At 57.1% G+C, this 15,598-nt stretch overlaps 1 protein-coding gene across 6 annotated transcripts; it reads right to left on the bottom strand.

Moving 5' to 3' along the window:
- Positions 1 to 991: 991 nt before the first annotated feature.
- On the bottom strand, positions 992 to 9,897 carry LOC116861147 (zinc finger protein 135). 6 transcript variants are annotated; one of them, XM_032847649.1, is made up of 5 exons: positions 9,769 to 9,897; positions 9,039 to 9,220; positions 8,364 to 8,448; positions 5,589 to 5,715; positions 992 to 2,798 (listed from the first exon to the last, which is right to left on the bottom strand). In XM_032847649.1, exons 3-5 carry the CDS (start codon positions 8,394 to 8,396, stop codon positions 1,075 to 1,077), a joined length of 1,884 nt encoding a protein of 627 aa, XP_032703540.1. In that variant the 5' UTR covers positions 8,397 to 8,448; positions 9,039 to 9,220; positions 9,769 to 9,897; the 3' UTR covers positions 992 to 1,074. The 6 variants fall into 6 exon arrangements, with proteins under 6 accessions (XP_032703540.1, XP_032703538.1, XP_032703539.1 ...); XM_032847647.1 differs by lacking the exon at positions 9,039 to 9,220; XM_032847648.1 differs by lacking the exon at positions 9,769 to 9,897 and having other exon boundaries at positions 9,039 to 9,491.
- Between the last annotated feature and the right edge of the window lie 5,701 nt (positions 9,898 to 15,598).

The following is a 15,598-nucleotide window of genomic DNA, read 5'->3' as shown; positions in this document are numbered from 1 at the left end:
TTACCGATGTGGCCTGCATAGTTTCTACCAGAGACGGCTGTTTTAAGTGGCTTATAAAGTCCAATAAAGGGAGAGGAGGCATTGCACAAGCACACTGGGGACTATCGGAAGACTATTTGTAATAGTTTTCCCCCAAGGGAGAAATTTCAAGTTAACTGGAAACTTACATCCCGGCATTGTGATCAGAAAATCAAGCCAACCGAAAGAACCCTGATGGTTGGTGACCAAATCCAGCCAATGTAATTTAAGTATGGGTTCTAATGAGGATGGCAAGTCACCGTTCAAGGATCGTGGTTGTCAGAGAGACTGCTGTGAGTGGATTCAGGATTTAATGTAGTACTGTGGACCGTCAAGATAAATAACACAGAAACAAAAGCTTATTAAACACCAGGAAGAAGACTCAGTGAACAACAGTTAAGAGATTAACTCGTACATTCCTCAACAGAGATAAACCTTGCAAAACAAAAGGTTTCAATGTGGAGGCACTATTGTTCATAAAACGGTGGCTTAACAAAGGAAAAATATTCCTTTTTGTGAAACAGCAACATGTGTGTTTTCTAATGCCTGTGAGTCCTGTAGAAGAACTTAGAGCCACCCTGCACCATTTGTAAGCACCCCTCCCCAAAACGTCATGTGCAGTAATGATAAATTCTGTGTATCCGGTTCCTGTATACAGAAAGCATTTGTGGGGTTTCTCATCGCTTTGAAAATCCTAGTTTGGAATATCGAATCCTTGGACAGAAGCCATCTCCAGATCGGCTACATTTTGTCCCCCTTTTTCCTGTAGGTCCTGGGATGTGGCATTAGAGGGCACTCATGACAAGGCCCTCAACACTGACGAACTCCACGTTCCCCTTCTGCCTCCGACCTGCCGTCCAGGCACGGACAACCTAGAGCTCCGGGTTCCTGCAGTTGTGTCCGTCCCTTCGGTCGGTGGGTGTCGGGGCCGCGGACTGGGCGCCCAGGCTTGCGTTTGCTTGTACCGGTGTTTCCGTCGAGGACGGCCGGGTCAGGTCCGGAAGAGACGAGCTGGGGCCTTGGGCTCTGCGGCGTCCTGGCAAGTGTGAGGTGAGCCTACGCGGTGTGAGTCCTCTGGTGCTTGGTGAGTGACGAGCTGTGCGTGAAGGCCTTGCCGCAGCCCCCGCACGCGTAGGGCTTCTCGCCCGTGTGGATCCGCCGGTGCTGCGTGAGGTGTGTGCTCTGCCTGAAGGACTTCCCGCAGTGCGGGCACTCGTACGGCTTCTCGCCCGTGTGCGTGCGCTCGTGCTGGCTGAGCGACGAGCTGTGGCTGAAGGACTTGCCGCACTCGTTGCACCCGTACGGCTTCTCCTTGGTGTGGATGCGCTGGTGCTCGATGAGCAGCGAGCTCTGGCTGAAGGCGCGGCTGCACGCGCTGCACTCGTACGGCTTCTCGCCCGTGTGCACGCGCTGGTGCTGCACAAGCGGCGCGAGCTGGCTGAAGGCGCGGCCGCACGCGCGGCACTCGTACGGCTTCTCACCTGTGTGGATGCGCTGGTGCTTGGTGAGCGACGAGCTGTGGCTGAAGGCCTTGCCGCAATCGCCGCACGCGTACGGCTTCTCACCCGTGTGGATACGCTGGTGCTGTGTGAGGTGCGTGCTCTGGCGGAAGGCCTTGCCGCACTGGCCACACTCGTACGGCTTCTCACCCGTGTGCGTGCGCTCGTGCTGGCTGAGCGACGAGCTGTGGCTGAAGGTCTTGCCGCACTCGTTGCACCCATACGGCTTCTCGCCCGTGTGGATGCGCCGGTGCTCGGTGAGGAGTGTGCTCTGGCTGAAGGCCTTGCCGCACTCGTCGCACTCGTATGGCTTCTCACCTGTGTGCGTGCGCTGGTGCTGGATCAGCGGCGTGATCTGTGTGAAGGCCTTGCCGCACGCGCGGCACTCGTACGGCTTCTCGCCTGTGTGGATGCGCTGGTGCTTGGTGAGCGACGAGCTGTGGCTGAAGGCCTTGCCGCAGTCGCCGCACGCATAGGGCTTCTCGCCCGTGTGGATGCGCAGGTGCTGTGTGAGGTGGATGCTCTGGCGGAAGGCCTTGCCACACTGGCTGCACTCGTACGGCTTCTCGCCCGTGTGCGTGCGCTCGTGCTGGCTGAAGGAGGACCTGAAGCTGAAGGCCTTGCCGCACTCGCCACACTCGTACGGCTTCTCCCCGGTGTGCGTCCTCTGGTGCTGGATCAGCGGGGCGATCTGATTGAAGGTCTTCCCACACTGAGTGCACTTGTAAGGCTTCTCGCCCGTGTGGATTCTCTGGTGCTTGGTAAGCGCCGAGCTGTTGCGGAAGCCCTTTCCGCACTCGTGACACTCGTAGGGCCTCTCTCCCGTGTGCGTTCGGTGGTGCTCGATGAGAGCTGAGCTGTGACTAAACGCCTTTCCACAGGCCTGGCACTTGTAGGGCTTCTCCTTTGCATATGTTTTCGGTTGAGCATTGAACCCCGGGTCTGGCTTCCCCCTCTTCGCGCGTGTCCCCGGCGTGTGGAGGCCTTGCCTTTCAGGAGTCATCGCCTGAGGTGGGAGACGGGGGCTCAGAATCAAGTTTTCCCTGAACCCATTCCCCAGCTGCTGCTGCTGCATGGGGATCCTCACAGGCGTGAAGGCTGCCTTCACCATGTGGCTGTCTCGGCTCTCGTGACTCTGTCCCCAGTGGCCCTCGGCATCGTCACCCTCGGCGTACCACAGACCTTCCCACAGGAACCTTTCCACCAGGCCACTGCTGCCTCTTTCTTCAGTGATGTCCTGCTTTGGAGAGGACAGTCTGATTTTGGGTTGAGTTTCCAAGTCTGAAAGAAACAAAAATGGAGATGCCCCTTAATTCCAGTTTGGGGGGGAAGAATTTGCAATGGGCGGGTGGCTAAAGACTAAAACTGGTGGTTTAGAAAGGCTGAAGGCACCAGTGGCTTCAACCACTTAAAAATACAGCTTCACAGATCAGAGGAGGAACAGGAGCAGGGAAGAAGGCACGGAGAATCGTCAAGAGGCGGGGCAGCTGGTAAGGGGACCACAGAGAATGAGGGCACGGAGAGGACGCAGGGCAGAAGGTGAGCATCCAGGGAAGCATCCAGGGAAGCTGTCGGCAGATGCCCCAGGCTGGAAGGGGCTGAGTAATGGCCAGGCCCTGGCGAAAGCAGCCCCTGAGTGCCAGGTGCCGATGGAGGAAGACCCGCCTCTCACCGGTGAAGGACCAGCCAGCGCAGCCCTCCCGCTGCTGCTCCAGCTCGGCCAGATCTAGAGAAACCACCAGCTCCCCAGGCTGGAGCCAGCTGACGTGTGTACGGCCAGAGGCAGGGATAAGTGACCGGAGGTGAGCAAGAGGACTTGGATCTGGTCTGGATCTGGTTTGTTGGGTCTGTCTCAGCCACTGGGAGCCCCCAAGGGCAGGGCTTCTGTCCACCTTGGTTACCATTGCACCCCCGGCCATGGCAGAGACCAGCAGACACGCTGAATGAACAAACGAATGCATCTCCTCCTTCCCCTTCCTGGCAGGACTGCCTTCTGGCCCCGGTACCCAGGGTGCCCTGCACAGCCACAGCCTCAGCCTGGCGTCCCCAGCTCAGCACTGGACTGGCTTAAAAGTGTGAGGAGGCACCCTACCATTTACATCACGCTCTAATGAAGTGTTCAGGAAAAAAAAAAAGAGCTCAAGCCAGGTGTGGCTGGCAAAACAGTGGTCCCCAATACGGCCACATTCTAATTCCTGGAACCAGTGAGGAAGCGGTCAAAAGCGTTCTGATCTGTGAGTGAGGGACGCGGGAGGGCCGAGGCCAGAGTGACAGGAGAAGACCTCAGAGCTGTGCTTACTGCGAAGGTGGACAAGACTGTGGGTCAAGGAATGCGGGCACCTCTGGGAGCCAAAAGGAGAAAGGACATGGGTTCTCGCAGGCTCCGCAGGAGGAATGCTGCCTGCTGCCCCCGGACTGCAGCACCGACACTGACACTGGAACTGGGAGATAGTTCCTGCTACTTTAAGCCACTAAGCTCCTGTCAATTCGTTACAACACTCACAGAAAGCGAATGTCCTAGACAAGGGCTGCCTGCTCCTGAAGCTGCAGAGACGTGGTTGTGACTCCTCCCACACACTGGCCATTCTTCCCGGGCCCTGGTGACAGGCCGCTGCTTAAACTAGGTCAGGGCCTGACACCAGTGCTGGGACAGCCCCACTTCCTACAGAGCTGGTACTGGTCGCAGGAGCTGAATAAGATGTACCAAGAACACAGCCTGCACAGGCATGCGGAAGCACCCAGACGGGATCTACCAACCCACAGACAGGTGAGTCATTAAAGATTCTGTGGTTTAAATCTCTGAGGTGAGAGGGTTTGTTACAGAGGAAGAGCAGGCTGCTGCCCCACCCCAGTGCCTTTGCACTTATTGGTCCTTCCGCCTGGAATTCTGTTCTCCCAGCCTGTCTTGAGGTGGCACTGTTCTCATGACTTGGGCTTTGGCTCACACATCACCTCCCTGGAGAGGCTAGCCTCCTCTCTGCTCAGGTCCTCCCCAAAACCTGGGGGGGGGGGCGCCCTGCACACAGCCTCAGCATTCATCATACACCGTGAGTATCTCGTGCAGCTATGATTCTACCTGCTTACCGTGTGCCCCTTCCCTCACCAAGGATGTCGGCTCACTGAAGGCCTCACTCAGAGCAGGTGCTTGGTGCACGTTTACTCAAAGACCGAGTAGTCAGTTTGCTCTGAAGAATGTGAGGGCGGATATGGAGAGAGAGTGCCACGGGGCTGAATGGGCTCCTCCCAGCCCTGCAGAGCTCCCCCCTCACCTGGGCACACAGGCTGGGGAACCCCTGCATCGGCCACCCACAGCTCCTCCTGCTCCAGCGGGGAAATGACATCGACATCCGGCCTGGGGAGCCAGCGTTCTGCTCATGGGTGGGGATCCACGAGTGTGCGTTGGTGTTCCAGGACCCTTCTCATCCCTCTGTCCAGTCCACCTTCCTTCCTCCGCGACCCACTCGACTGCAGGCCCCAAAGGCCACAGCTGTGGTAGAGGCCCTGATGCCTGGCCCTATAGGGACCCAACCCTGGCTCTGGGCAGGGGGCTGTGTGATCCAGCTCCAGCCAGTCAGAGCTCTGCTGCACCCCCGACCACTGGCTAGCAACAAGGACCAGTGTGGAGGGGACTTGGCTGCCACACAAGACGACCCATGGGCCTTCCCTGGGGGCCCAGGACAAGACACAGATGAGGCACTATGGCAGCTCCCCTCACCTCTAGGGGGCCCATGTGTGAATGGAGGCAGAAGGTGGTGGCACTGGCAAGACTTGGCCCTGGACCCAGATGGAGTAGGTATGAAAGGAGAGGGCTCCTGACAGACCACAGGAAAACTCAGGTCTACCCTGGGATTCTGCAGTCATGGGACCCACTAAGGCCCTCTTAACCCATGATTTTTGGCTCCTGGCATTTTCAGGTGGGATCTGTAACTTGAAACCAAACATCAGGTCTCTAAAGCCCCAAACTACTGCTAGGCATTTGCTTTTAAGGCCTAGACCTACCCCAACTGTTAAACCAGGAGAATTAGAGTTTTTGCTGGGCGCAGACCATCGGGTGTTCAAGTGTGGCCTTACCCACGGAGACCAGGAGCCTGAAGGTCTCCAGCATCACATCGCGGTACAGGTTCCTCTGAGCAGGCTCCAGCTGCCCCCACTCCTCCCGGGTGAAGTCCACGACCACGTCCTCAAAGGTCACTTGCTCCTGAAACAAATGTCACACACAGGTGTTCTCACCCAGGCCAAGCCCGGTGATGGCTGCTATTGGGAGCAGCTGGCAGACAGGGACAGCCAAGATGGGGGGGGGGTGGGTTTTCTCAGGTCTGAGAATTTGGACCACGTTTTCCCGGGGGGGTTGTGTGTCTGGGGGCTCTGCTGGAGAAATGGGGGTCTTAGGGTATAAGAGGACACACCCCAGTCGTGCAAACATAGGACCCCTGAGATGCCATCATGGCCGTGACCGAGGGAGGGGCACAAAGCAGCCCCGGGAGGCTGAAAACCTCCAACGAGTCAGGCAGAATGTCCCCTGGTGTCCACAGCTGCAGTCACCAAGCTGCAGACTCCTGTCAGTCTGCACTGCCCACGAACGATACCTGAATGCAAAGTGGAGAGAAAGAAAGGAGCCAGTGGAGTGGTGGGAAGAACAAGTGAGTAAACCCGGATGGGAGGGGTGTCCAGTGATGGGACCCCTGGAAACCGTTTCTTAGACTAATTTTGGACATTTACATATTGGGGTAAAAACACGATCCCCAAGGAGAAAGCCTAATGGTGGCTCCTGGGGTGTTCCTCGTCACCACCACACTTGTGTATGTTTTCTGAAATTCCCACACAAGGCCAATTTCTTCCGGGATTGGGTTGGGAATTCATGATTTTCTCAAAGGCACGTGAGGGGCAGGGGGACAGCCATCCCCCACAAAGGCAGTTTCTTCTCACCAAATCAAGTGCTGTGGATGGCTGGGGCGGGAGGGTGGGGACAGAGGCAAAGTCCATAGCTCATCCTGACACTAGGTGTCACTGCCCCGAGTGAGGGACACAGACAGGGTGCCCAAATACTAGATCCTGGCCCAGTAAGCAGCATCTGCCTCTGCTAACATTCCTCCCACCAGAGGCGGGGAGATGTGGGGCAGCAGACAGTGTGAACTAGGCATCTGGGGGTGGTGCTGTCCAGACTCGGCCCGAGACGGATGGGGCTTCAAACTCCAGCCCCAGGTCCATCCTTTAAAGTGCTCTGCACCTCCCTGCCCTCATCTGTGAGTTAGTGAGAACTCCCCAAGGAGGCTGCTGGGAGGCATAAGGGGATTCCCATGATGTGTGCGCCGGGCCCCGCACAGAATGGGTGCTTTACCTGTGTAAGCCCCCATTCAGGCTGGTGTGCTGGAGGCTCGGGGCGGGGGGTTGATTTTCTTTCACCAATTTCCCCATTTCTGCTACATTTTCCCCACTTAGTAGGTCTTAGTGGTTCTCTGCAGAGTTCCAGTGAGCGTGGGTCCCCGTTCTGGGCACCACAGAGGTCAGGTAACAACAGACACTCCCCTAGCCACAGGGTGCTCTTGCTCTAGTCGCAGAGTCTGGGAGCTGCCGAAAAAATGGGAGGCCGGGAGGGGCGCTGCCGGAATGGTCATGCAGAGGTCTGCAAGAGCCACAAAGGCACTGGGATCTGAGCTGGGCCCAGGTGTCCTGAGCTCAGGCCTGGCTTTGCCACTCCCAGCTGTGTGGCCTCAGGGCTGGGACATGCCTCTGTGTCCTGGTTTCCTCATTGCAGCGTCCTGGGGCTGATGTGGGTGTAGGATGAGGTGCACCCACCCACAGTGTCCAGCACTGACCACAGGCTTTGGCGTATTTCTACCCATTCACTGAGCGCCTACTGTGTTCTGGGCCTTTGCACATGGCAAAGATGGTTTGTCAGTTCCCAAGGCCCTAATCTCCAGGCCCCCGACAGCTGGCCTAGGAGACCTTGTTCTCAGTCCTCCAGTTACATATATGTGCCTGGCCCTTACGGAAAGTGACTGGCATGGTTCCATCTTCAGGCCTTTACTCCTTACTTACATAGTATTCCCCAGCCTGGAACATTCTTCCTGTGGGCCCTTGATCTCACTCCCAGCCCCCCTGCAGGTCTCTGTCTGGGGGTCACTTCCTCAGGGAGGTGTTCTGGGCTATACTGGGTAATGCCTGGAGCCCAAGCCATCTTCTTCTGGGCCTCATTTTCCCGCACAACATGTGGCACATTAACATTCCTCGTAGGAACTGTAAGCCCCATAGGGATGGTAATTTTTTTTTTTTTAAGATTTTATTTGTTTATTTGACAGATAGAGGTCACAAGTAGGCAGAGAGGCAGGCAGAGAGAGAAGGGGAAGCAGGCTCCCTGCTGAGCAGAGAGCCTGATGCAGGGCTCAATCCCAGGACCCTGGGATCATGACCTGAGCCGAAGGCAGAGGTTTTAACCCACTGAGCCACCCAGGCGCCCCGGGATGGTAATTTTTTGCTTGTCTGTTCCTGTACCTGCAATTCCCACAACAGTGCCTAGAAGGGCACCTAGTCAATGGCAGGTCACCAAGGGGACTGAGTGGAGTGAGTGAGCTGGGAGTGAGTACACTGGAACCCTGTGTCGAGAAAGTGCTCGACACATCAGTGGAATGGACGAGCACTGTCTGCCAGGATAGAACAGGGCAGGTAAAGACTCAGGGAGATCCTCTCGGAGGTGGTGAGGTGGGAGATCTGGGGGAAGATGGAGCTGGTTGGGCACATTCCTGGTGGGGGCAGAGTAAGGGCAAAGGCCCTGAGAGCAGAATGAGTCCAGTGGGGGTGTGAGGCCAGGCCTGGGAGGCCTGAGCGGGAGGGTGGTGGTGTACTCACTGGGGCCCCAGCAGCGATGAGCCCAGCGGTCATTCCCTCCTTCTCTGGCCTCTTCCAGAAACAGCCAGTTCCTCTGCAGGTGGTTCTGTGGGGGGAAGGGGATGCAAGAGACTGGGCAAGTGCCTGTGGTGATCAGAAACCATGCACCTCAGGATGTGCGTGCAAGTAGGCTGTGGCTGCTAGAGCCCGGAGCCCTGTGCCCAGGCCCAAGCCAACAGCAGCGAAACCTCAGCCTGGCATTCTCCCAAGCATCTACCGTGTGCCCAGTGCTACTCCAGGCACTGCTGACAGACTACCTTGAATTCTACCCCATTTCACAAATAGGAAAACTGAGGGCCACAGCTAGCAAAGGGCACACCCCCAGTTGCCCAGATGTTTGATATTTGTTACTATGACAGAAAGCTAGATAGGGGGTCTTTGGGTACTGTTTACCTCAGTTTCTCCAACTCATAAAATCAGAGTGGTGAGCCAGCACAGACATTATAGGAATTTAGGTGTGGCAAGGGCTGAAGATGGAGCATAGCACGCAGCAGGATACACATGAAGGCAGTCAGTGCGGAAATAAAAGCCTCTTACTTCAGTGAGCACCTCCTGAGTGCCCACACCTCCTCCCTGGCTGAGTGCCCCAGATGAAACTCGGGCCCAAGGTTGTATGCATTTCCCTTGTGGCTCTACCTCCCCTTGACGCTTCCTGTGCTCCCCTGATTCCGGCCGATCCCGTCTGTGCCCCGTTGTCTCCACAGCAGTTTCCAAGATGGGAGTTCTCCCGTTCAGTGATGTGTTGACAGATTTCTTACCATCTCCCTGATTCCCCTGGGGGCTCTGGGGTATAGGGTAGGGCCTGGCACCCAGGACATCTAAACATGTGCTTGCTGAAATAATGACGGGGCCTGGATGGTACTCAGTAAGACTTTAACATAATGAGCCCGCTTCCTGGGTCCCCGGCGGCTGGGAGTAAAGTGTGTGCTCCTGGTCTCTCTCACGATCATCCAGAGAAGCTGGCTGCTCACTAAGGTGACGCTGCAGAGACGACTTCGCAGGAGGCCTCGGCCCTCCCCACCCTCCAAACCCCGGACGTCCCACCGAAGCAGGGGAAGGCTGCAGGTCAGGTGGCGCGTCTCTGAAGGGTCAGACCAGCTGGTCACTCTGACCAGTAGCCGGTGGCTCCCACCCCTTTTGCCAAAGCCAGGGGCCCCACCCTGACCCCAACTCCTACTCTCGGACCCGGAGACACCCCCACCCCCAATCGGGGCCCCGCCCACTGGGCCCCGCCCCCCACCGCCCCTGAGGCGACCGGCCCCGGGCTCAAAGCAGGAAAAGGGACTCTCCACAGGCGCGCGCGGGAAGACCCCAGATCCCCGCCCGTCTCGGCCTCCCCCGTTCCGGCCACCCCAGCCTCACTTACCAGCGGGACCGCAGGACAAAGGCCGTGGCCGCCACCGGCCGGGTCTGAGCTTGCGCAGGCGGGCGCCCAACTACATCTCCTAGAGGGCGGCGCGCGCACTTCCGGCCGTTTCCGTGCTCGCCTCGCCCGAGTCCGCTCGCAGTACGGGCTCGGCCTCGAGGACCCACGCCGGCCTTAGCCTCGCCGCCCCGCCCTAAAACCCTTCCAAGACCCATTCCCTTGTCTGATGACCGGGGACGAAGGCCACGCCCGCCGTTGACCGGGACGGCGCCTGCGCAGGCGGGCGCCGAACTACAACTCCCAGAGGTCCATGCAAGGGCCCGTGCGCCTCTGCCCCGGCCGTCCGGTCGCGCAGAGTTCGAGTTTTGACGCCGGTGCTTGAGGCGCCGTCGCAAGTGTACGGTTCCCGCAGACTGTGTAGTGGGCCCCGCGAACGTCGCCCCCGCGAACGTCGCCCCCGCGCTCGTACCGCGGCCCTTTGCCGGGGTCTAGCGTAGATATAGTGGTCAGGGGGTGAGGGAGGACGCGGAGCAGAGGCCGTGGGAAGATGCCGAGGAGCCGTCTCCTCCGGGAGGACGCGGCCGGGCTGAGGCGGCGGGCGCAGGGCCGGTGAGGGAGGTGAGTCCTTCGGGAGCAGCGACGTGCGGCGTTCATGGTGGATACTGTGCCGTAAACTTCATTGTTGTCCGACAAACGAGTATCCGGAAACAGCGGGAAGTGCGAGACGCAAAATGACACACACCCAAGTTGAAAGAGAGACACTCACCACGACCCGATACACGTGCGAGCCGTCGACACTTGCCACCGACCCCCCTCGCGGGCTCCAGGGCGCGGCCGGGGAAAACGTCCGCGCTGGACGCGTGTTTAAACTGCTCTTCGTCACTGTCACGTGTGCCTTTGAGCAGCAGCGCAGTGTCCAGAGCTCGTGTGTCCGCACTGACGGAATCCGAAGCTGGCGGGACGGTGACCAGGGCCGGCCGGGCGCCGGGCCCCGGGGACGGCAGCCAGCAGTGGGCCAGGCGCCAGTGGACGGGGCGTGCGCGGTGGCTGTTCAGCCGCACCAGCCAGACTTTCTTTCGCTGATTCGCGGACCGGCCCTGGAGCCGCGAGCGGACATTACTGCCCAAGGCTGAGCCTGGGCACTTGCCCGCTGAGAAAGACTGATTCAAGCCAGGGCTGGCGTGCTGGATCTGAAGCTGAGAAAACGTGTCAAGACGCAGGCGTTTTTTCTTTGTCTGGCACAACAATTTGTAACGACTCTGACTCTGAAAACAGCAGAGAGACAGTAGGAATTCTCACATTGGGGAAAAACCTAGCTAGATACCTTTTCTTTAGGCGTAAAGACACTTGAAAAGATTAGGCTGGTTCTCACATGAGTAAAAGACTTTAAATTTCATAAGCCCTACAACAGTGGTTGTTACAGAAAAGTACAGATGGCTCAAACACAGAGTGCACTGATGTAAACAAGGCAACGACAAGCTTTTCTTTAAAGTGTCTTGTACATTCAAAGACTATAAAGGCTCACATTTGTGATTGTCATACTGAAAGCCCACCTTCTCTATACCACAGTATGAAGTCTTTAAAATATACATAAAATGCCAATTATCAGTTCTCTCACCTGCAAACCAAAATGCGAAAAGATAATTGTTTACTGTTAGTTTTTTCTTCCACGAAATGTGTATGCTTCCCCCTATTTTCCCTTAACTGTATCAGAAGGCATGTACACATTTATGATGAAATCTTTTCCTCAGGTCTGGGCAGAGTCCTGGTAACAAGCTCTTGATGGTGCCACACAGACTTGCCTGCTCATGGGGACATACCCCAGCCCTAATATTGAGCCAGGTTGCCCTGGCCAGCTCCCTTGGGGCTTGCCCCTCTGTTATCTTCCTCTAGCCTCCTAATTGTTGTTTTTTTCCAACCAGCTTTCACAAACTCCAGTCTGCAGGGGCTGGGCTGTAAATGGATGGGAGCTGATGGTCTTGACCAAGTGGGTGCCATGTGGACAGGTAAGCCTGGTGCACTAGGGCTGTACTTCTCAAAAGAAGCCAAAGATTTGGATTTGTGTGTGAAATCTCAATTCACAGGAAATTCAAAGAGTTCAAAACCACTGTCAATTAAAGAAGATGATCTGAAGGCTAGCCCTATGTGGCCTTCACCCCTCCAGACCATGTTGTAGCCAGTGGCTGGGGCCCACTCATGCCAATCTCAGCTTCCTCAAACCACAGCGGTCAGTCACCACCTGGCTGTGACAGGACTGCACCAGGAGCAGTTGCATCAGGAATCAGTGTAGGTTTCAAGAATTCTATAATCATGTCACGGATAGCACAACGTCATTACACTCTTTCTGTTAAGTTGTTCAATATATACATTTAAATATATTACAGTGTGCCTTGTGTATATATTTCATCCTTTAAGAAAAAAAATCATTTTGGGAGCCTCAAAACCTAGCAGTACCCAGGTCTCTGCTCCCAGAGGCCCTGGCTGTGGTGGGGAGGAGGGTGGTCTGTTTGCCTCTGGTTCTGGAGCATGAGATGATGAGGACTTGGACTGCACCCAGTACCTGGCCCAGCAGATGCTCTGTGACAAAGTGCTGGAGGACAGACAAGGAGTCTGGGAGGTGTCCCAATGGGCAGCTATTGGCATCTTGCAGGGGACACTGGCAGACGAAGGCACAGGGTGAGCCAAGCGTGCATGGAGTGAGCAAAAAGAGAAGAGGGGGCTGGTACTCTATCTCACTACCGCTTAAGCAGCATCTTGGGACTAGGCAGGCTGAGCAATTAACTCAATTTGGCTGCTTTGGTCAATCGGGATTCTGAAGAGTGACTCTCTAGGCCCAGGACCCTGGGCCACATCCGTGCCTGTGTCAGCCAAGACAGCGTTGATGGTGGCCTTCCATGGTGCTGTCACCCCATTTCCTCAGAGGTCCAAGTAAGGCTTCCTTGGCTGATCACTGTGGCCCTGCAGTGGGGTCTTGGCAGTGGCTACAGCCCACTTCCTCCTCTGCTGACCATTCACCCATTCTCACTCGCAGAGGGCTGCTCTGTACCGGGCACTGGTACAGTGCTGCAGTGACGACTGTTCGGGACAGAGCAGGCAGCCCTCGAGGTGAGAAGGCCCAGCATGGGATTCACTGTGGTGACAGGTGGGAACAGAGTGGGTATGGGTGCAGGAGGCCAGCCTATAACACCCCACTGCTAGGGGCTACTGAAGCAGGAAGGGATTTGAGGGAACTGGTCAGCTGGGTTAGACACACATCTCAGTGTGTCTATTTCAGAGGGATCCTGCTGGCTGCTGGTATTGGATGGGATGGAAGGGGAATGGGCTGGAGGCAGAGTTTGCTTAGAGTCAGCTGCAGACATCCAAAGATGCAGAAAAGAAGACAGAAGAAAGGGAGCCTGGGGCAGTTAAGTGCAGAGGAGAAAAGAGAACAGGGCGATCCTTAGGCCTTGGAGGGTGGAGGGATGGCCTAGGGGAGGCAGTTGGTTTTCTTTTGATCAAGCTTGTCTTTCGACAAGCTTAGTTGAAGGGCTGAGGGACACCAGGCAGGTGTCTCTGGAGGGCAGTTGGTCTGTGGGATGCCCTGGCAGTCATCTTCCTAGAACCCCATCTTCAGAGCTGTTAGCATGAGGATGGTTGGGGCCCATGGCAGTGAGGGGTCTGACTGACATCTTGTGGGCAGTGGCTCCAACTCTCTCATACAGTTCTGCTCCAACCCAGAGAGCTGTGAATGTGCCTCTGGCTTAGGGGGCTTGGAATGAAAGCTGCATTGGAATGAATCTCTGGCCCCCAACAAGGCGGGACACTGGGATTTCTTTGTCCACATATCCTGTCATCTTAAACAAGCCTGTCCATCATGTGTACTGTACCTGAAGGATCAGGGGCCAACTGTGGGGCCAAGACTCCAACCCTTGCCCCCTGAGCTCCAAGGAAGAAACTGCCTCAGCAGGATGAGAAAGAAGGTGCTTAAATGAGAGCTGGAGCCCGCAAGAAATTAAGGCATGGAGTAGGGCCAGAAGCCCCCAGGGAGGACTTTGAGGATAAGCCAGGATGCTGGAGCGAGCCACGAGCAAAATCTGGAGGCCCAACTAGTGAGAGTTCCTAGAAGGCAAGCACGGCGAAGGATGCGAAGGCAGCGGAAGGATCTGCGTGGCCCTGATGGGCTGCAGGTGGGATGCAGGTGGCAGTTTGGTAGGAGAAGCAGCAGTGGGCTGGGTGGGGCAGATCCAAAGGCTTTTCCAGTTGAAAGGCGACTTATGTGTGATTTAAAGGAGAAGATCTCTGCTTACATGTGGTCAGAGTCAATCCAACCCTATTTCCAAGTAAAGTTCCAAAAAAACAAAAAAAAAACAAAAAAAAAAAAAAGAAAAGAAAAATTTGCAAGGCTTTCATTTGCTGGGGGCAAGTGGTACCCAGTAATGAAGAGTTGGGGATGGGTGAAAAGGTGAATCCAGGTGCAGGCAGGCTTTCCCAGAAGTGGTGGGGTGAACTGAGGTGCTTGGGAGACTGCATACCTGCTCTTGGGAAATCTGGGGCGACCATAACGCCAGATTTTTATGGGACATCTATGATTTGAAAAATGTTGGCATTTATCTTAAAAAAAAAAAAAGTCATTCTGTGAATCAAAGAAGTCATGTGGTGGTCAGATTTGGTTATACCTAAAAACCCTGCCTGAAAGCCGTCCAGAAAGCAGATTGGTAGGTGTCAGGGGCGGAGCGGGGAGATAGGGAGTGGCTGCTAATGGGTGTGGGGGACCCATTTTGGGAGTGATGAAAATACTGCAGAATACATGGTGCTGTACTTAATGCCACCGAATTGTGCATTTTAAGTAAAAATGGCAAGTTTTACGTTGTGTGTACTTTAGCCTAAAAAGGGGGTGAAAAAGGAATGGGGGGCGGGGACCAAAAAGAGAAGAAAGAAAAGAGGACAGTTCCACGTAAAAGAACCCCATGTGTGTGCCAGGCTCCCAGGGGCTGGGCGGGCAGCCCGCCTCCTTCCGCAGAGCGCAAGAGGGCCGCCAGGTTAAGGGCGTCCTGGCGTCCCCGGGAAAGGCTGCTGGGGCCGGTGGTGCTGGCCAAGCTCCTCTGCGGAACACAGACGGCCGACGGCCGAGCTGCGCTTGGCGCTGGGGGTCGCTGTCACCCAAGGAACGCGGCAGGCGCGGCGACACTCGGAGACGTGGCGGGTACGGGTCCCCTGCAAGACGAGTCCGCCAGGGGTCGCTGTCGCCCGGGGAACGTGGCGGCGGGGACGGTGGGTCCCGGGTCGTTCTTCAGGACGAGCCCTTCGGGGGTCATTGTCACCCGGGGTAAGCGCCAGGCGCGGCAATACCCGGGAGACGCCTCGGGGCCCGGGTCGTCCCCCAGGAAGAGCCCTTCGGGGTTCGCTATCACCCGGGGAAAGCGCCAGGTGCAGCGGCACCCGGGAGACGCGGCCGGGCCCGGGTCGTCTGCAGGACGAGTCCGCCAGGGGTCGCTGTCGCCCGGGGAACGCGGCGGCGGGGGTGGCGGGTCCCGGTCGTTCCGCAGGACGGGCCCTTCGGGGGTCGCTGTCAGTCGGGGGACGCGGTAGGCGCCGAGACACGCGGGAGACGCGGCGGGCCCCCGGCCGCCCCGCAGGGGGAGTCTGCCGTGGGTCGGTGTCACCCGGGGTAAGCGGCAGGCGGGGCGACACCCAGGAGACGCGGCGGCGGGGACGGCGGGTCCCGGACTGCCCCGCAAGACGAGTCAGCCGAGGGTTGCTGTCACCTGGGGTAAGGGCCAGGCGCGGCGACGCCCGGGAGACGCGGCAGGTCCCGGGTGGCCCCGCAGGACGAGTCTGCCGGGGGTCGCTA

The sequence above is a fragment of the Lontra canadensis genome, unplaced genomic scaffold (genome assembly GCF_010015895.1).
Source record: "Lontra canadensis isolate GAN:19392208 unplaced genomic scaffold, GSC_riverotter_1.0 scaffold191, whole genome shotgun sequence".
In the NCBI taxonomy this organism is placed as follows: Eukaryota; Metazoa; Chordata; class Mammalia; order Carnivora; family Mustelidae; genus Lontra; species Lontra canadensis.
The sequence above is the reverse complement of the archived record's forward strand: the minus strand, read 5'-3'. Positions and strand labels throughout refer to the sequence as shown.

What these genes read in the sequence shown, in the direction of transcription:
- LOC116861147 (XM_032847646.1), bottom strand. Translation starts at nt 5,962, where the DNA reads ATGATGGCATCTCAGGGGTCCTATGTTTGCACGACTGGG. An exon ending in CCTATGTTTGCACGACTGGG is followed by an intron (nt 5,716 to 5,923) that starts GTGTGTCCTCTT and finishes CATTTGTTTCAG; the next exon opens with GAGCAAGTGACCTTTGAGGA. An exon ending in CAGGCTCCTGGTCTCCGTGG is followed by an intron (nt 2,799 to 5,588) that starts GTAAGGCCACAC and finishes TGTTTCTTTCAG; the next exon opens with ACTTGGAAACTCAACCCAAA.